The sequence below is a fragment of the Motacilla alba genome, chromosome 13, assembly GCF_015832195.1.
Source record: "Motacilla alba alba isolate MOTALB_02 chromosome 13, Motacilla_alba_V1.0_pri, whole genome shotgun sequence".
NCBI classification, from domain to species: Eukaryota; Metazoa; Chordata; class Aves; order Passeriformes; family Motacillidae; genus Motacilla; species Motacilla alba.
In genome coordinates this window covers 4810637-4831885 of record NC_052028.1, presented here as the reverse complement: position 1 = coordinate 4831885, position 21249 = coordinate 4810637, and the positions used below count along the sequence as shown (strand labels likewise).

Genomic DNA, 21249 nt, shown 5'->3' with positions numbered 1-21249 from the left:
GCTCGTGCTGGCAATGCAGTTTGGCTTGTGGCCCAGCGTTCTGTCTGTGGGCACACAGCAGAGCAGTCTGACTGGCCAGGGCATGGCAAGCAGTGGGACTGCTGCCCTGCTTGTCCCCTACGAGCTCTTGCTGTGCCTGAGCTCCCACTATCATTAAAGCTGTAAGGATGACACTCCTTGAAGGAGACACTAAACCTTTACCCCAGGCCAGGCTGTGCCTGCCTTTCCTCTCTCCAGTTCATGGGTGCTGTGGTTAGTGCCAGCACTGGGGCAAGGAGGGCTGGGTTGATCTTGCTGAACTTTGTCATCAGGATTTCATATGGAGTATTCTGGTGGCCCGAGTGGATATGGAATGATTTAGGTATTTTTTCATCTTTTATAAGACTATACTTCATCTGCAAAGTAATAATAGGGTGCCCAAAGGGGGGCAGCCATGATGGGGAAGGGCTTTGAGGGGAAGCCATGTGAGGAGCTGCTGCGGGTGCTTGGTCTCTTGGAGAAGAGGAGAGACCTCATTCCATATACAGCAGGGTACAGAAGGTTCCCTTTCTTGTGAGGGGAAGAGAAGGGGCAGACATTGGTCTCTTCTCTATGGTGACCAATGACAGGACCCAAGGGAATGGCCTAAAGTTGTGTCAGGAGGTTTAGGTTGAACATTAGAAAAAGATTCTTCACCCAGGGGATGGCTGGGCACAGGAAGAGGGTCACAGCACCACCTGACAGAGTTCAGGAGGTGTTTGGACAATGCTCCCAGGCACAAGGTGTGATGGTTGGGCTGTCCTGTGCAGGACCAGGAGTTTGACTTGATGATCCCCTTCCAACTCAGCTTATTCTGTGGATTACTGGACAAATTATTTCTATGCATCCAGATTTTATTTATCCTCTATGTGAATATACAAGGGTGAGTATACAGGGTCTACTGGTGGTCTAGTGATGGCATTAGTACCTTAATGTGCAATAATGGCTGAGTAAATGAGAGAAGAATAAGTTAGTGGAAGCAGTTCATATGTCATTCAGGACACAGGGGCAGTTTGATTTTAGGAAAACAAGGCATGTAGGAGAACACAGTCCAGAATAAGAAAAGGTCTAGAGAATATAACTGTAGTATTTCTATCTTCCTTTCCTCAGATTTTACAGAAAATTAAAGGCTTGAAAAGTATCAGGAATCATAGAGATACATTTCTATATTTTTAGATGTAAAATACATACCTGAAAGCCTCTTTTATGTATGTATGTAGATGTTAAAAAATTATTATCCAAGGACAAGTTATTCTGCCATTATATGCTGCCTTACAGAGAAGTCTCAAATAATATTTTGCAGAAGCAAATGCCAAAAGTTAGTATATAAAACTAATTTAAAATCTACCAGCAAAGAACATGTCTTTACTAGATGGGGAAATTTCTAGAATATTTCATGTCTACCATCAGGTCATAAGACTATAAAGGGATTTCTGAGAAGCAGCATAGAAAATTCTTTCCCAGAGGTTCAGAGGCTGATTCCATTTGTGCTCTTGATATGATCCACTTCTCAATTTTTTTAAAATTTTGTCAGTTACTGGAAAATGCCAAGTTCCCAGATAATAAAACTCAAATGGGTGAGTGAGTTTTGTGAATAGTGTATTTCTGTGCCTATACCATTTTCCTCAGACAAAGGAAGAACAGGATGCTAATCAAAGTGAAATCATCTGGGCTTGTAAAGGCTCTTAAAATCCACAGAATATCATCAAAATGCTTTACTGTGTATGTACAACAGCTTAATTTAGCTTAAAAATTCATTATTTGTGTGTATTTGTAGACATGCCACCAGCAAAGATGAAAATTTGAAAAACTTCATTTTCATTATGAGTTTAGTAATTTTAACATGTATCTAATGTCAACATTACTCTGCCTGGGGTGGGCTACTGTGATTCAGTTCAGTCCATTTTTTAAATTCATTTTGGTGTGATTTTGACCTTTTTATTAATAAGTCTAACCTTAGTTTGCTAATATGGCTGGAGCAAAACTCCAATCAAACTGGTTTTGTTAAATGTCTTCTACTGAAATTGCACGATTAAAGTTTATATTTTTCTTTACAGTAGCTTTATCTGTCATGCTAGAACTCTTCACTTATTAAAAAAAAAAGGCAAAAAGACAACAAGAAGCTAAAAATCTCTAGACTGGAGTTCACTTGTGAAGCTCATTTTTAGGACTGTTGAGCTCCCTGCTTTTGACTAAACCACTGAATTTCTGATTACTACATTAAATATTAGAGGGCAGATAGAATATGCTCTTAACTAGAAGGGTTTGGGTTAATTTGGAGCCGGCTTTTTAAATGTCAGACTTTTTATATTCTTTTTACACATTGCCACTAAGTGTTCCATTCCTTGAGAAGCATTGTCGGGTGGAATTCTTCTCCTGGTGCTGGTCTCACAGCGGGGCTGTTTGACCTCAGGGTGACAGAGCCACGCCCAAGCCTGGTCATTGCTGGCTGAGGACATAGGTCAGGCTTCCAGAAGAAATCCATCCCCTTCCCTTAACTGATGAGCTTCAGGAATAAATTTAAACTGGGCCCCAGTTTTGCATTTTACATATGTGCATGTACCCCTTATCCAAAATGTGCTTTGGCAGTTAGATATGAGACTGGAGAGGGCTGATACAGAAAGGGGAACCAGATGGATTTAAAACTCTATGATCTTTCCTGGCTAATCTGAGAAAGAAGTTCTAATACTTAAAAAAAAAAACAAAAACGTGGTTACCTTCTTTATTAATAGAAGACACTTATTTGTGTGTTTTATTTCGTGTATGAACTTCCATTGTGTAGCTTCATTCTGACAAATATATAGAGGAAGAGGAAAAAATAGAAATGGATTTTGGACTAAATAAAACTACTGTTTTAGAAACACAGACCACAGATCTGGTTTCCCTGTGAATTAAGAAATTAGTTAAATAATTGGCAGTAATATTGCCAGCAACTTCAGTCTGGTTTTTGTTTTTAACCCAATGTAATGAAGCTCAAATTACTTTGCTTTTCAAAATCTTTGAAAGCCTTAGAGACCAGTGAATATTTCCCTTTATTTTTTTACTGCCCTGTTCATTACTGTAGGAAACAAGTACATAAGCAGAAATAAGGCGGCAGCTCTGGACTTCCTGAGAACCCTGGGGAACTCTGAGTGCTTTAAAAATGTATAAGATTTTGTCCACTGAGTCGTTATTAACTGCTAAAGATCACGTGTTTTGACATTGTCTCAGAAAGTTTTGCCTTCAAACCAAATGACCTCCTGATTTTGGTATTGATTCATTCTTTCTTCTGGAATATGGGGGAAAAAGAAAACAGTTACAATGTAAGGTCTATCTTGTTTTTTTTAGCAGATATTAAATTCCCCTTTGCACCAAATGTAAATATAAAATTGGTGACAAAGTTACATGTTTCCTCGCTGATAGATTTGCATTCTTTCACTATCTCTGTGATAGACTTGTGTATTTGGAAATGAGCTTGATTTAAAAAAAAAAAAATCTCTATTTGAGTAATCAAATGGATGACTTCAAAGCTCATGCTCTGTCCTACAAATATGAGGTTACATACACACTAAAGCAGGTCATGTCATTAGCACTTGTCATGAGGTTTATGTTAATTAAGTGATTAATTATTTGGGGCCAAAAGAGTATCCTAGAATTTAGAGGCCTTTCCTACATTTATTTTGTATATTTCATGCATTTTCAAGGTTAAGCCTTGCTATACCATTGCACCAGAGATTTCTGTAATTCATTGGTATACACCAGAACTGAGCAAAATTAAAAAGAGATCTGATATTTTCAAGCTGAAAATAAATCTCCCAGCTATTTAAATGACTTAATTTTCATTTCTTTTTCTTTATTTTTTTTTCTAGGAACAAACTTCACCCTTGCAGAACTGGGGATCTGCGAGCCGTCTCCGCACCGGAGCGGGTACTGCTCGGACATAGGGATCCTGCACCAGGGCTATTCCCTGAGCACGGGCTCCGACAACGACTCGGACACGGAGGGAGGGATGTCCCCAGAGCATGCCATCAGGCTCTGGGGCAGAGGCATCAAATCCAGGAGGAGCTCCGGCCTGTCGAGCCGCGAGAACTCGGCGCTCACGCTCACCGACTCCGACAACGACAACAAATCAGATGAGGAGAACGGTAGGGTTTTGCTTCAGCGTATTCCTAATCTGCTATTCCTAACCTACTTAAAAATACACCACTCTGCTTTCAAAGGTGAAGTCTGCACTTTCTCAGTTTGACTAAAGCTGGTTTTTAACATGTTTTGTGTGGCATTCACAGTCTTTGAACATGATCCCTTCACCCAGGGTTTCTCTCCTGGGAAGCAGAAAGGCAGCAATAGAGGCCTCAGAGAAAAAGAAAACAATTCTTACCTCATTTGCTTCTCCTGTGTTGTGCTCATGTGGAATGTGTCTGGGGATTGTTTACCCACAGGTGATTGTTTCATTGGATTCTGGTGTGAGTGTTTTGATTCATTGGCCAATCTGGGCCAAGCTGTGTCCAGACTCTGGAAAGAGTCACGAGTTTTCATTATTATCTTTTTAGCACTCAGTAAGTATCTTTTCTGTATTCTTTAGTATAGTATAGTATTTAATATAATATAGTATAATAAAATAATAAATTAGCTTTCTGGTAAGATGGAGTTCTCCTCGCCATTCTCTCCCCTCATGAGGGTTGTCTGCATTTACAATAGTTTTGGGTTTTTTTAGCATCACTGTCAGGAAACTGGTATATGTGCATCATATGATAGATATTATGTGTGATTTTACAATTTACTTTTCATGCCATAATCTGTCACAGAAGTTTGTGCTCCGAGTATCTTAAATTAAACTTAATGATGAGAAGCAGAAAGAAATTTCCAAAGAGAAACAGTTTTTATATGTGATTTTTCTACACAGCTTGAAGTAATATTAATAATCCACAATGTGCTGATAGCTGTAACAATGATGCTAATTCATAACAATCAGATTTAATTTTAGGTATTTTTTCCATGGTTTTGAAGTTGTAAAAACAATTCTTTTGCTCATTTATTACTGGTATTGAGGGGCTTTTGGAAAGGAAATCTATGCATTGGGCTGAGGCAGAACACTTGTGTTTAGTGTGGTTTAAAGTCACAGAAATGAGACTTTGGGCTCAGCACCAGTTCACTTGTGACCAAACAGCCTGGCAGTAGAAGTGGAGTCTGCATGTCCTGTGTTCAGCACTGTCCTCTCAGGTGCACAAATCCAAAGTCATGTTCTTCGTGTGGGTCGCCCTCAAGTTCTTACCTGGGGAATTTTCTGGGCTCACACAGGTTTAAAGAACTCAAGATGGAAAGTAGTACAAGAGGATTTGCAGGAATTTGTCCTCCATCCTATAGGGTGATGAAAGTGTAAGCTCAGCTTAGTTAAAATAAAAACAAAGGGGTTTGGATCTTGTGATTCTGAGGAGGTGAAGAGGAACCTCCGTAACATCATCAACCCTCAGAGCAACTGTTCCAGCAGCATGACACCAGCTCTCTCTAAGCATATTGGGACAAAATTCTGTTTGGCACATGGTGGGTGCCTCTCAGAAGAGCATTTTTTGTAGGTGTTTATTTTGGGCTCCTCCCTGTACTCACTGACAGTTGTCTTGGTTTCAGCAAAGTGGGTGTGCCAGGCTCTGCAAACACAAGCAACTGCTTGTCAAAGCAAACAGGGCAAAATTACAGTTTGTATGTTTATAGGAAGAACTTCAGCAAAGTGCAATTGATTTCATTTGTAACAACAGTCTTTTTTTGTAGATTTGAATTGAATCTTCAAGTAATATATCCTCTCCATTGGCATAGCAGGATACATTTCTTCATCAAAACTAAGGAGGGAATGTGCATTTACTAATAATGGTTTGTACAAGGAAGCCCATGTTTTGAAAAGAATCGGAGACTGGTTAATTGATTTTTCCTTTTAATAATACCATTCACAGAAAATATGACAACTTCCATTGATTTTAGTACAGTTTTGTTAAGGCTTCTGAGCATAATTTCAAATTAAAAACCTGACTAGTCGAATTCTGGCATTATGGAATGATTGGCCTTCAGTGCTGTAGCAGGAATTCACTTCTGTGCAGGTGGTTGTCTCCATTTCAGTGGCAGCAGTGTGTCACACCTTTTGTCTAAGAAAACATAATGATCTCAGAACCCACTTTTATACACACTGTCACAGACTGATAAAAGAATGAGTCTGTTCACTTGTTTTTCATTTTCCTCCCCATAATAAGTGAATTATTCAGTAATTGGAAATACAGTGCAGTGAATCCATTTTTCATGTTTCTAACAGTGATATTAATAGGAGAAAGAGCAACATGATTAAACAGCAAGCAAGTAATAAACCAGCATGTGAAATTCATTTTGGGTTTCTGTGAGAAGAGTTTCTGTGTGTTTGGTTGTTTTAAAAAAACATCACACAAGTTTGAAGCAACTGCTGTGTACACAGAGGTGTTAACTTCAGTAAACTTTGTAGCCTAACTCTTTCACAAACCCTGGTTAGCTCAAAAATCAATGCTTCTTCACATCACTGATTTTATGAAGTTTTGGGATACATTATCATATAGATTGACAGTTGCCCCACTGGTTCAGCACCACAGTGTGGACACTTACAAAACCATCATTAATTTCTCACACTTGTGCCCAGCAGTGGTTTTCTACATAATAAACACTGTGTCCTTCAGAAGCAGATCAATAACCTGCTAGGTGTTCATTCTGAGAGGAAGTAACAAGAATCTATATTTCAAGAGAAATTTGTACTCTGATATGGTTTCATATTTGCAGGATACCAGCATAAAGCAAGACATTACTTGGTATGAGACTTTACCCATTTATGCCTAGCAATATTAGAGGGAACTCACGATGCTTACAGCTCTGAATATATTGAAAGTGCTGTTAAAGCTTTTTCCCTGATACAGCTCAAGGATTGAAAGAGTAGTACAGCTCTAAAAGATTACTATTTTTTAAAATATAGAGATCCTATCACAATTTAAACTTAAAAACAAATAAACAAACAAAAAACCCCGTACTTCTTGCAATTTTTTTGGTATCAATAAATCTATTCTGTCATCTCCAAGTAGCACAGAGGAAGCTTAATTTCTAAAAATTGCTCCCATTCAAATCCATTCATAAAGCTTGTGACCATTTTCTGTGCTTGTAGATTTTGTATGATTTAATTTTATCATAAACCAGAATGCTGTGAACCTTGAAATATTAGCAGGCTTGGAATGCTTATAGATAAATTGAAATAATGAAAGCTCATTAAGTTCCATATTTTACCTGGTATACTGAAATTCTTCCTAACAGAACACCTTACTGATATTTTACAAACAGTTATATTTTTAGAAGTCTGATTAGGCTCTAAATTCTTACTGTATCTTATAGTTTTTGCTGCTGCCTAGATGTGGCCATCTCTTCTTTAGACAGATCAATTCTGGATTTGTAACACAAATCTGTCGTCAGATTGGTACTCAACACAATTTACTGGGTTGTGAGATTTAAGTAAATTATTTTTTTTTCTACATGCAAATGTAAAAGGCCAAGTGAAAATTCAGATCACCTCTGATGTCATGTGCCAGCTTTGGAGAGAAAATCACCTGTGGGGATGCAAGGTGTGAGCTATAGGGGATACAGAACTGCTCCTCAATGCTTATTTTTTCTTGGATTAAATCTTGTAGCTATTTATTCTGAAACATCATGGCAAACTTCTCACAAGGATTTTTTTTCATCAGTTGCAATGTTCTTTTCTAAGCCTACAGAATTTCTGTTTCCAGAGTAAAGCTTAGGGGCTGGTCATGTTTAAGTAGTGACCTTGAAGCAACTATTCTTTCAGGGATGGTTTCTTCTGTTTTTTGGTATTTTTTGAAGTTGAACTGAAAATGATGTTCTTCTGAAAAATATAAAACATTGGAAAATAAGGTAACTTTTGGTTTAAAAATCCATGAAAACAGAATGATCATACTTAAGGAGCATTTATGTACAGAATCTTTTTGCAACAGATCTGCAATTTTCTCTTTTCGTGCCTTCACTGTTGTTGAATGACCAGTTACAGGCTGTTAGGAAAGCAGTGAAATTCAACTGACATAAGGCAGATGGGAGTGAAAAGCTGAACAGACCAATAACAGAGAAGAGAAAAGATAATCTTAGGTAGAGGAAAGGAGGATGGAACAGTAGGGTGTAAACTCAGGGCAAATCTTGGTTTGAGTCCTGAAATGAACTCGTTGGCTCAAAGTGAACCCAGAAGGAGGGTTTTCAGTTTGATGTGAATTTAGATCCTGCTATTCTTCTGCTGTAAAAGAAAAAATGTAGAAATGTTGTTGGTGACTTTTTTTTTTTTTTTTGGGAGAAGTTGTTCCCTTGACACTTTTTCTGCTAGTACCATTATTGTATATAATGGATAGATATTGTGCTGCACTGATATTTTCAGGTTCAATATCCATTAATGTTTGCTGCTTTAGACATACTGGTGGCAATGACTGTGATTATTTTTTTCCATATTGCTTTGGTATTGTAGTATTTAAAAGTTGAGTATCAGACTGTACCTTATGCGCATATCATGTACTAAATGAAAGAGTGCCATGAAGAAAGGAAATAAAGTTGGAAAAATTATAAGGTAAAATATGAAAAACTGTATTTGTGTTGTACTTCTGATTGAATCTCATGAAAAATTAGGTAATTTTTTTTTTCTCCTTTTTCCTGCTGTGAATTTTTCAATGGCAATCTCCTACAGTAACTTCTTAAATGCATCTGTAAATCTTACAATCAAAGCATAACCCCACCTCATAATTCAAACTGACCTCACAGTTTATCGTTGTTTCAATTTTATGAGCAGTATAATCTGAGCTTTTCCTGGGATGTTCTTGAATAGCAAACTTGGAATTTTAATAGAAAAGAAAAGATGCTATTGCATCAGAGGAGTTTACAAAAAGGCACCAGACAGATGACAGCCAAGGAGTTTATTTTCTTACTTTTAGTGTTGTAATTTTGACAAGTTGTTATCAATATTTAATTTTTTAATTTTTTTCAGCTTTCTATTTCACACTTCATAATTTGCAGGAAAGATTATAGCAACACTGTGGTTCTACTCTTGAGACTATTTTGGGCTTGTCGTATGCATGCTAATGTGTCTGAGTTGTAAGGGAGTAGAAAGTAAAAGCTTTTTATGTTGTTGGTCCCAGATTCTGTTTGGGTTAAACAAGTGGGAGATGCTAAAAGTTCCCCACCAAGAAATATTCACTTTCACCAGCAGGAAATACTTTCCTCGTAAAAAGGGGATGTTTAAGTAGTGGTGATGCAGTTGGAGCAGGTCTGTGTCATCATCAACGGCGTGTGTGTGGGAAACATAACATGCCCTTATAATTTTGGGATAGAATATCGATATTTTGGGTACAAGGAACAGCAGGGAAGATGCAGACTTGCTCTGTATGGCATAGTGGAGTGCAGGTTCTGTAGGGAGAACTGCCTGGGAATGTTGTGTCTGTTTCTCTCCCGGAGCGACCCAGGTAGCTTGGGAACAACAGGAGGCACTGATCTGAGAGAGGAGAGAGGAAGAGCTGTCACAGTTGTGCGATCTGTTCCTAGCTGAGAAAGTGGCCAGATGGTCCCAAGGAAATGATGGGATTTAAATGAAATGTCATACACTCAGAAAATGGCATTGCACACGTCATACATCACCGAGGCTCCTGAAGGAGGAGAGCTGGGGAGGTGAGCTCCTGCATGGGCAGACTTCAGCTCTTCTTCAGGAAGGCTTGTAAAGTACTTTGTAAATGACAAATTTAGAAAGTCATTAAGCGCAGTATCAAAGCTCGGTTGCTTAAGTGGATCCAATTTTGATGTGCTCTCAAAACCTGAGGGCACTTCTGATAGGAAGTGGTTTCCTAATGAGGGAATTGACTAGCAGGAATGACTTTTAAAGACTTAACTACACATAAACTCAATTTGGTCCAGGTAAATGGCTTATGTATTCAGTGCAGAGAGAGTCTAGATGATGGGGTTAGGGACAAAAAGTGGATGTGTAGTACTGGTAAACTTTAAAGCCTTGTGTATGACAGGAATGTGAAATGACAGCATTAAAAAGTTTAAACATTTGTTGCAATTTTAATACAACCCAGCAAGACTGTAGTGTAGGTTGGCAGGATGATGTGATGAATTACTGCTACACTGTCTGGTATATATTGAAAGAGCTCAATAAATACTATCTGGAACAGAGTGCTTGAAGATATTCTGGAGATTAAGGACGGAGATGTGGCAAGACTGCTTTGGTGGCCTAAAAGAATGAACCCAAATGCCATCTTGCCGTTGAGTTGCTCGTAGCTGACATTGAGCACTTGGGTAGCCATTAGATTTTCCATTCAGGTCAGTGTTGACCCGGGAGATGTACAACAGGATCTTGGGTTCCATCCTCTCAGAGATACAGGTGTTTCTAGCAGTCATGATTACAGGAGGAATGGATGGAATGCTAAAACAAACAAGCAGAAAACCCATTAAAGCCTACAAAAATCCCAAACCAAACCAAAAAATCCTCCTGGGTATGTTGAGGTGAGGTGTTACTCCATGAATGTCCATGCTGTTCTCCCCAGTTCCTGTCAGTCAGGGCTTCAGCACCTGGAAAATTTTCCATTGCCTCTGAGGTGACTCCAGTCCCACATTCTGTGCCCTGCTCTGGCACAGCATCGTTGGGCTTTTTGTCCCTATCCCATTCGAGAGCCTGCTGAAGCTGTATCCTGTTTGCAGTCTCTCTCTTCATGATGGTTTTTTTTGGATAATATGAATGCCCCCCTCATAATCAAATGAACTAAGGCAATCAGGAATTGAGACCGAGAAATTGAAGGCCGATATTTAGCCAGGGAACTGAGGAAAACAGTAATATGGGCTGGTGAATTAAGGCTATAAAGAAAATACTGCAGCAGCTGGGTGCATAAACTGCTGAGGTTAGCTGGGATCTTCCTTTTTCCTGAATTCTAAGGAAAGAGCTTTTGCCTGCAGCTGTATCTACATCACTGTGTGAAGGTCACAACATGGAGAGCTTTTAAAAAGAGCCTCTCAAAATAACCACAAGATTTTTCAATTATTATTTAATCATGAGCCTTTCCTTCTAGTAGAGAAATGATGAAACTGTTTAACGAGAACTCCATTACAGCACATTATTCAGTTTGTCAATTATTAGTTTTATAAAGAAAACTTAGATGATATAGGTCACCCAGGTAAGCAAGCAGCAGCGCCTTTGTTCAAACCATAACTGAGTTAGAATAATGCCTTTTTATTCTTTTCTATAAAAGAGATGTGTGTCTGATAAAGTCAATCCAGCTTGGTGCTAAATGCATTGTGTGTGGCTGATGAATGATAAAACCTTTGAAGGGAGGTTTGCAGGTTTGTCTGTACTTGGTGTTTAACTAAATTTAATAAAGTGAAACAAACCCAAAGTATTTTACTTTTACTTTTCCCTTGTAAACTGAAGCTCAGTTCACGAGAATCCATACTCTGAATGTATTTTGTCTTGCCTTTCAAAATGAGAAATTTTACCAAAAACTTCCTCTAAATTCGTCACACCAGAGATTGATACCTTTCCTCATGTACAGTATCCCACTATTAATAATCTCCCTAATTACAAATACTTGCATACTTCACTGATTAGTGCATAATTAAATCAAGATACACACTGCTTTTTCTAGTGAATACTTCATTTATAAAGCTCAGCCTAAGCCTGGCCAATCAGCCCAAATGCTGCAGTGAATGCCTACTGTCACATGTGTAAAGTGACGTGTAGGTGGCTGTTTAAGTGTCATTACATTTTCTAAATATTCTGTGGGATGTGCTTTGTGTTTACACTCTGCACATTGTTCTTTTCAAGGAATCTGTCAGCTTGTTGAAGGCAATGGGTTTGAATTGATTGTTAATGTGACGCTGAAGTGTCACGTTCTACTCAGGTAGGATAAAATTCCCCTTCAGATGGAAAATGGATAGGAAAGGTTTCATATGTGTATATATAAGAATAAATAGAGCTTTTTGAAACTAAATTATCCCATAAATAATGAGTTTCAGAAGATACTATTAATTTTTTATTCTCTTTTATTATAAAACTTTTTTCACTTAGTTCTTAAGTAGTAAGTTATAAAAGATGCTTCCCTAAGTTCTGTTCCTTAGGTCAAAGGAGAGAAAATCTAATTAATAATCCAAATTTTGTTGTGGATGGTGTTTGGGGTTTTTTGTTTGGGTGATTTTTATCCATAAAATGTTCTTTTGTGACTTTTTGCAGAAGCTCCTGGCAGAATTGAATGGCTTCTGTCAGATACTATAGGAGCAACCTGAAAATTAACTTTTTTCTTTGCTTTTAATTTCCTTGTATTTCACACAGGTTAAAAACGACTTTCTGCTTCATTTAAGCTTTTACAAGTTCTATGACACTCTCCTTCCTTGGCAGTGATAAGGGAAGTACTTTTATCTATTTGTTCAGCTTCTCTGTAGCATTTGAAATCGCTGACTCTCTTCTCTACACTCTTCCTGTAAGAAGCTCGGGATGATTGGCAATGATTCAGGAAGGCTGGAGCTCTGCCTCTCAAATCAAGTGAGAGGTTTCTTATGAGCAGCTGTTTGTCCACTTGCCTGTTCAGTCTTTGGCTCGCAGACCTCTCATCAAAGTTCTTCAACACTTCAAAAGCTGTTGGTAGCACCGCAGAGACCATGCTGAAATCTTAACCATCTGTGAACAAGAAACACTATCTCTGGTAAAAGTAGAGGACGATTTTTTCAATTTATATTTTGTCTGTCTCATGGTTAGAGAACATCAGATTAGGCTAAACTCATGAAAGAATGATGTGATGATACTGGGGAGATGGAAGTACCTTGAAGAACCTGTCTTTTCCTAAAGTTACCTGCTCTCAAAGGCTTGTTATCATTGTTCTTAAAGCTAACTCCCTACATTTTTCAGCTTGCAGTAGGACTCCTGTCCATGTAACAGATTTATGTGAAGTAGCTTTAAATGTTTTTCCCAACCCAAATAATTGGCCCCTCCTTATATGCTTTTCTTTGTCATCAGAGAGTGCAATTCCTGTGATTTTCCATGTTCATGTGCTAAACCCACTGATTTTTGGAAGAGGCACTGCTCCTATATGGTACCACTCCTTTTATTTGTGTAAAGAAATGGAAACGTGGCCTTATGGAGAAAACTGGCAAAAGAGCTATGTGAAGATCGAAACAGTAGTTGGAACAACCCAGTGCTAAAACAGAGCTGTTTTCCTGGTGTCCTTTTGGGTTTCTTACATTTCATCAGCACCACTTACACTGGAGTGGTGTACAAACTCATTTCTTGCCCTGAAAATAACCACAAGTTTCTGGATGCTTAGTACTGTGCAGCAGAAGAGCACAGGTGTCTGAGGAAGAGGCAGTTTTATATGTCAATAAAATACCAGAAGGAGGTGTAGCTACTACAAAGTAAGTTGCTAGTGTATTCCATGCTGGCTCCTGGAGGCACCTGCTCTAATATTGAACATGTGTGAGATCCTGAGGCTTGTATGTACTATTTGTTCATTAGTCTGTGCTTGCACAGTGATTGTCCATCTGTGCCCAGGCCTGAAAGAGAGATTTACGCAAGCTGGACTCTAAGAAACATGATTCCTGGAATGTATCACAATACAGTTGATCCCCAGAGCATATCAGACTGTATTTAGATGCAATACCAACTCGTATTTACACCTTCTGTCCTTTGATATTTTCTCTGGGCTTCCAAATACATAATGCAGCAATCTGGGTAAATGAAATAAAAATATGAACTTATCAAGCTGATTTCCTACAGGCTGAGGTGGAAGAAGACGCTTTGGTAATTTTTTAGTTTTCATTTTATTAAGAAGCATGCTAGTATTATTGAGGGCCTTCAAATAGCATCTCTCTTGCAGCTGAGCAGCTATTCAGTGGGAAGGATGACTTTTGTGGTTTCTGAAGTTGTTATAAATATCTCAGGAACTGCTGACTGTTCAAGTCATTCAGGCTTTTCAGTAGCACGTTGCTGATGGGAGAAGATCATCACTGAGTGGGTGAAATTGTATTTGCCTGAAAGTCCAAGGAGCCCATGGAAACCGAAATTTCCTTGCCATGTTTGCCCTATTGAAACTGAGATACCATCTTGTAAAAAGGCATAATAACATTTCATTACAGCAACATGCCTGTAGGCAAGGCACAATATGTGAGCATCATTTGTTTGCTCAGAGCCATGACTGTCATTCAGAAATATTGAAAGGTAGCAGTTGGATTTTTTCACACAAATGGTTAAGGGACTTTTCTCAGCATCAAATTAGTGTTCAAGAGGGAAAATATAGCTTCTGTTTCCTCAGATGCTGAGTTGTAAGAATGAGTAATCGTGATTCCTGGGGGAATTTATTTTGTTTTTTAACTTGAGTGGCACTAGATAAATAGGTTTATCAGTTTTCCACAGAACACTTATATTTAGTAAACTTGAAATGAGATGAATTACAGTGAAGTTTCTCCCCTTTCCAGTTTTCTTTAGGAGGGGAATTATTTTGAGGAGGCGTGTGCTATTTATATCTCCCACATAATGCTTTACCCTCCAGCTATATTACACAGTGTGGATATGGACAAAACAAGGGATGGCTGTAATTGCTTAAGTAACTGGAGTTTGTCTTTTGTAGTTCTTTTATTTTTTTCCTATTTAAACTTCTTTTGCTCACTGAAACAGGACATCACTGACTCTTGTGTTAAGAAGTTGTTTCTGATCTGTTTTGTTCAGTGCACAGAAAGTGCACTGAAGGATTAGGTCAAGGTGAGGACTCTGACCAGAGGGGCAAAGGAAAGAGGAGTCCAAGGAGGTTCCAGGTTTGGGGCAGCCAATGGAACACCACATCTGGGAAGGAAGGAGGAATCTGCCATCCAAACCAGCTGCTCACTGTGTGTGCTGGGTGTGCTGCTCTGCAAAGGCAGCCCAGAGCAATTCAGAGAATAAGTTCTGAAAGTTAGTATCTATATGAATTCTGATTCACTTTAAAGCCTCTTCTAGTATAGCAAACTTTCCAAGCTGTGCTTCTGAAGCTAATAATATATGTAAATCAGTTTGTTTTCATTCTTTCACAGAGTTCTCTACATTTTCAGTATTAAATAGTAAAATAGTAATCCTTATGTGCCCAGTCCTGTCAATATATCCCTGGGCAGCTTCTCAAAGGCTCCTTGAGTCTCAATCATCTATATTCATTTGCCAGTTCTAATTTTCTGGATAATTACTGCATATTTCAAGACCACTTCTGTTGTGATACTTAGCCAGATTTAATTCATTCAGATACTTTATTTCTTAACCTACAATTTGACTTCCCTGAGAGTATTTGAAGAAGAAGCATATTCACTTTAGTCCTAAATTTTGGGATTGAATCACACTCCAAGTGTGTCCTCCGTCTCAATCAGGACGCCCTATCCTGTGCCCTGAAGACTCCCTGTTTGTGGGCTAAATGTCCTTCACAGGAATAAGGACACTGTACATAATGGAGCCCAGCATCAGCTCTTGTGGGTGACAGAGTGCCATCTAATCTTTACAAAGGAAGGTTTCTATTCATTTAAAGCAGAATTTCTCAGATTTTTTTTTTTTGTATGGTTTGAATTATTTAATTTCATTTTGCTTTTCTAGGTAGCAGGACAGATGAAGACAGTCTAGTGTGATTACAATTATGTGGGGGTTTTGGGGTTTTTTTAAGGAAAAAAGATAAAGAGACCTGTGATAAATGTTAGGAGACTGACCTATAACCACAGCAGGCAGACATTAATAATCAGTGTTTTCTGTGTTATCATCAGTCCAGCTGTTTTGCTAAAGATCCTGAGAAAACACTCTGGGAACAGCCAATACTGCAGTGCTTCAGCTTGAAGGCTGGAGCTGAGGGGGAGGATTTGGACAGAATTCTGGGGACTTCACAGTCAACATCATAAAGATAAACAATTCTACATGGTGAAGAGTCAAGGAGGTAGAGCAGGCATCACTGTGCTTTTTCTGGCTTTGTTCAGTTCCCTGATATTTTATATTAAAGTTTTTTTTTCTAGGTTGGTTGGTTGGTTGGTTGGTGTTTTTTGGGGGTTTTTTTTGGGTTTTTTATTTGTTTGTTTTGTGTTTTGTTGTTTTGTTGTTGTTGTTGGGTTTTTTTTTAATACTGATACTTTTCACCATATTTTTCCCCCATCATTTCCAATCCTGGTAAAAAATATTATGGCATTTGCCTGTCTTTGTCTGGAAGGTAATTTATTCCACTTTCCTACATTTTTTCTAATGTAGCATAGTGCCTTGAGCTTAAGACATTAATGTGGTTCCAGATAATCTCCTAGTCTGGTTTGACATGTGATGGCTTAAAATCACTTTTTATAAAGCAGAATATTACAGTATTAATGTGCTAAGTGAGGGTTATTCTCTTTCTCTACATCTGATGAATTCTTTGCATGGCTTAAAACAAATGGAGGAACAGATCATCTTACAGAAATAATGATCATCTTAGAAAAATTATTTGAAGAAATCAATATTTTTCTTTTCCTGACTTTTGTCCCTCCTTATTTGAGTCTGGTTCATGAACTAATGGAATGTTAAAAATGCTTCAGATCACTTCTGTGGTGATAAATTTTGCCACTCTTTCAAATATTGGTTTCAGGTATTTCCCTTTTGTTAGTCTTCTTGTGCCATATGTACTGCAATATACTCTAATTTTTTCTTAGCTTGAAAGAAATGTTGCTTTTTTTCTGCAAACAAAATCTTTTCAAACCATTTTGGATTTGAAGTATTTCTTGAGCTTCACTGTTATGTCTCAGAGGAGTAGAACATATGTGGCAAGTTCTCCAGAAAGAACCTCTCAAAAGAACATATTAAAGATGAAATATAAGGATTTTTAGATCAAAAGGATAATGATTTTTTAAAAAAAATCTTTACTATGTGATAAATTAATCAGAAGGTATTATAAAGATGTACAAACTTGCACAAGGAGAGAGAAGGAAGACAGTGACTTTGAAATTAGTGTAGGCACAGACCTGGGGACGCTGTCAGAAGCTGGTTGTAAACCAGCAGACAGAGCTGTAACATAGGCACCTGCCAGAACTCTGAGCTGTGTCAGAGGGAAATCGGTACAAGCTCAAACCCTCATTTTATCAGACATTATGTTGTATTTGCAGAGGGCTGGGGTGCTGTGACATGATAATCAGGGTGGTGCAGGGGCTGTTCAGCCCTCCTGGGCACTGTGGGCTGAGCAGGGGAACATGGTTCTGCCCTCCTGTGATTCCCCTAAAGAACACAAACCCAAAATGATGCTTAAAGCTGAAAGGAATCAGCTAACGTACATCAGTATGAACCAAAGTTGTGTATTTCTGACAGGAATTCTAACAGACTTGACTCTATAACTGTGAAAAAAAAATGCTATTTAATAAAACCCCGACAGATTTTCAGAGCAACTAGACATATGTATCTAAAAGAAATGCTGGACCAAAACACCTCACACTATGATAATTTCTTTTTCAGATTTCATGTGTGAGCGTGTATATGACTCATTCATGCTTTACATGCAGTTGTGAATGCATTTATCATTTGGTTAGTTAATATTTTTTTGCATTAGAACCACAGTGAAGCCTGTTCTAACAGATCAGCTGCAAGAAAAGCCAGCAGCAGGAAAGGAGAGTGTATTGGAGATTCTGACATCAGATTCATAGACAAGCCATGCCTATACCCCCAAAACAAAGATACACTGTAATTAAATTTATAGTCTTTATTACAGTCTATCTAATTTTCAAGATCTATTTTACTTATTTATAAAAGGCTGAATTCCACAACTCTCTGAGCTGTCATGATGCTTGTGCTGTAACCACAATAGGTTGTAATGAAGCATTCATTACATCTCAGCATTCAAAGGAACATTCTTGAACATTCTTCAAGAATTGGAAAAATCTTGGTTCTGCAAGTCTGTAAGCTTTAATGAAACAATACTAATGGTATTTCAAAAAGGATTTTGAGAAATAATCAGAGAGCAACTTCATTATTATGATTGATCAATAATAATGAAGGAAAGTTCTGGTTTGCCTACATAGAAACTGAATGTATGGCAATGCTACAAAAATCTGATGGTTGTAGCTCTGGAACCTGGAATAAGCCTGCACAGCTCCAGCAGTGCTCAGTGTACCAGAGTGAAGTCCATACTCCATTTATTTGTGCCCCATAAAGCATTCACCAGTCTGGGGAATGGCTGCAAACCCGATGTAGGTTGTTCTGTATCCTGATGGTCTGAAAATACTGACTTACCTTTTAAAGAGTTTCACGAGTCTGAGGCATTAAAATGTCAGAGGCAATATTTTTTATAGACTCTTCCTTGTCTAATTGAAACATAAAGTCCAGTAAGTGAATTTTGTGACAATTTTGTACAGGAGTTTCTATGAAAGCTCCATCCCATTAGGTAAATGTGTTTTAGCTGCTGTTACTGAGGTGCTAGTACAGAGCCCTTGCCAAGCAGCCCTTTTTAGCAGTAGCTAAAATAGCTAAATTTACATGAACTTAGCTTAAGCAGCTAAATTCATGTATGTTGAACAAGTGCTTGAGTTCTGCTTCACAATCTGAATGAAACATTTGAAAGAAAAATTATATCACGGTAATTTTGTTACCTAAGGATTATTGGTCACCCAGGTGTACTCTCACCTGGGACTGTAACAGGCAGCACCTGAAGTGCCCTCACAACCCAGGCTTGAGTCCCACCTGAGGGGGTGTCTCGTGAGCCTCTGAGCATTGCTGCTGTCAGTGGGGAGTGGAACCAGCGAGCAGCTGTGCCTTCCCTGCTTGACCTCCCCTTTGCTCAGTGTTTTCCTGGTCCTTCCCCCCTCCAAAAGAGCAAGGATCTCATCTCCTCCTAGCATAGCACATCTTCCTTTTGACCATGTTCCTCTGGACATGTTTGCTGCTTGTTTTGCAACTCTTACCTGTCAGGTTTTGGTTCTCACATGTTTTCCTATGTCCCGTTTGTCCAGCTGTATCACAGCTCTGCTTTGGCCCCTGTGGGGTTATCTATTATTTACATACTTCATTGAACTGTGTTGCAAAGTGTTTCAGCCTTATTGCTGTTGGTGCTTCTTGCAAAGTTAAATGTGAAGAAGTTCCTGTGCTGTTGGTACCTTGTGCCAGTGTTACCCAGAGCTCCTCTGGCAGAAGGCAGGCAGCCTGCCTGAGGGACACAGCAGCCTTTGGCTGGGCTGTCCCAGCACAAAAGAAAAAAAAATAGCTTAAAATGCAGTTTTTAAAACAATTTCTGTTAAATCTTTACAACCTTTACATAACCCATTCCTGTCTATGGTGTCCAGAAAAGGGAGTGTCACAGGGATGGTGGCCAGGGGCACAGGGGACAGTGCCACACGGAGCTTTTGCTATTTGAGGTGGGGTCAGGAGCCAGGGCTGGATTAGGAATGATTGGCTTAGGAGTGAGGGCTGGGTTAGGAGCCAGGGCTGGGTTAGGAGTGCAGCTCTCATACAAGAGTGCTTTGATTAATACTGTGATTGACACAGCAGGCAAATGTTGTACCAATAAGTTATAGGACTTTATATAGGCAATATACACAGCAATTGAGTGCTGAAACCTGGTTTGGTGTTTTGGGGTTTGTTTTTTTTTGTTGTTGTTGTTTTGTTTTGTTTGTTGTGGACTCCTGCCATGCCCATCACTGTACATCACTGGTTTATTTTGTTCAGCTCAGTTCTGAAGTGCTGAACACTATGTGCCCAGAGTCAGAGCTGAGGCTGCCAGAGCTGTGATTTCAGTGGGCAGTGTGCTCACCTGTGAGCCAGAACCAGCCCGTGCTCCTGCAGCAGCAATGCTGAGTTATCCCCCAGATCCCCATGGCTGAGCAGGGGCCATTAGTCCATTGATTGCTGCTCCTGGCTGCTCTCCTGCTTCATACAGGCTTTGAAACAGATACTCAGTGACTTAGGAAGTAGATGCACAATCTGTACATTTATCAGTGGGAAGGAAAGAATCATTTTTGTTCAGACACAGGTGAGTTACTGCTTGTGTGGGCTTGAAGGCTACTGGCGAAAAAGATTTCCCAAGAAAATAACTAGACAGGAAAAATGAGCTGGGCTTCTGAGGATCTGAAGTATAAAATATGCAAATTACAAGAATTTGGCATACTGTCAGGCTTAGACTTCTCCCCTTGATATACAGAATTTGTGTGACCTGCTCAGTCAAGCATCCTATTTGCAATAGATCTTTACAATGAAATTTGCAAGTGGCTTCCTTTTATATTTTACTCTTCTTTTAGTGTGAGCATTTTCTGACAGAAATTCCAAGTCCAGTTTGGAGCATTATGTTATGCTTTAGACATCTGCGTCCCTAAAACTGGAGTGAAAATACAAGATGCCTGTTTGAATAACACGGTGTCACCAGCAGAGCTTGAAAGTGATGCAAGAGGTGATGGTGCTTCCTTATGCTTCTCTCATCACACATCATGTAGTACATTTGGGCACATTATGTGGGTAGTTCTTTGAAAAAGAATAATAAACAGGTCCAAGATGTGATGTCAGATCTAGTTAATCAGTGTACTAGAAATACATTACCCTAAATCTTGGTTTGGAAAATAGTAATCAAAGTCTTGAGTTTCTTTTCATTTGGAGAGACAGATGGCATATCTGCTTAACGGCAAATATCCAAAAGAATTTTTTTTTAAATCCTATCTTTCAAAACATGGCAATCAGAATCATCTTGGAGAGGAACTATTAAATTTAATAAGCCATATGTTCAGTGAATTTGCTTATTTTGTTCAAAGATGTAGACATAGAATTCACCTTTGTGTCCTTTTGTGTAAATTAACTTCCTTATTCTATGCTACACAATTAAGGTATTTAACAAAGTTCCAAATGTGCAACATATTATTAGCCAAACACAGCTACTACTTTTCATGTTGCTGAAATAAATGCATTTAGGTGAACAGTCTGCAGTTTACTAGAATTCCCTCTGTGGAGTTCAGCGTGTTTGAAGATCAGATTGACTGGCAGCTTCCTTGGTATACATAAAACAGATCTAAAATTATTTCAAATAGAAATTCTCTGAGGATTCTATCATCTTTGCCGTTCTGTTGTACTGAAGATGCAGATGTGCCAGACTGTTCTGCAGGATTATAAATGCATTAGTGAAACTCTAATACACTCTCTAACAAATATATGCAGTGCAAGAGGTTTTCTTAGCCATCTTGTACCCACTCATTTTATTTATTTCATGTAATTGGCATGTTGTTCTGCTTTTATAGCTTGTTAAA

The 21249-nt window shown here is 38.6% G+C and overlaps 1 protein-coding gene across 17 annotated transcripts in view; it reads left to right on the top strand.

The window, feature by feature from the left end:
• TENM2 (teneurin transmembrane protein 2) overlaps positions 1-21249 on the top strand; it is a 1086458-nt gene that overhangs the window by 638755 nt on the left and 426454 nt on the right. For all 17 annotated transcript variants that reach the window (XM_038149757.1, XM_038149758.1, XM_038149759.1 and 14 more), the window contains one exon: positions 3867-4142. In XM_038149757.1, coding sequence (XP_038005685.1) covers positions 3867-4142 — 276 coding nt within the window. The remainder of the gene's footprint in view (positions 1-3866; positions 4143-21249) is intronic.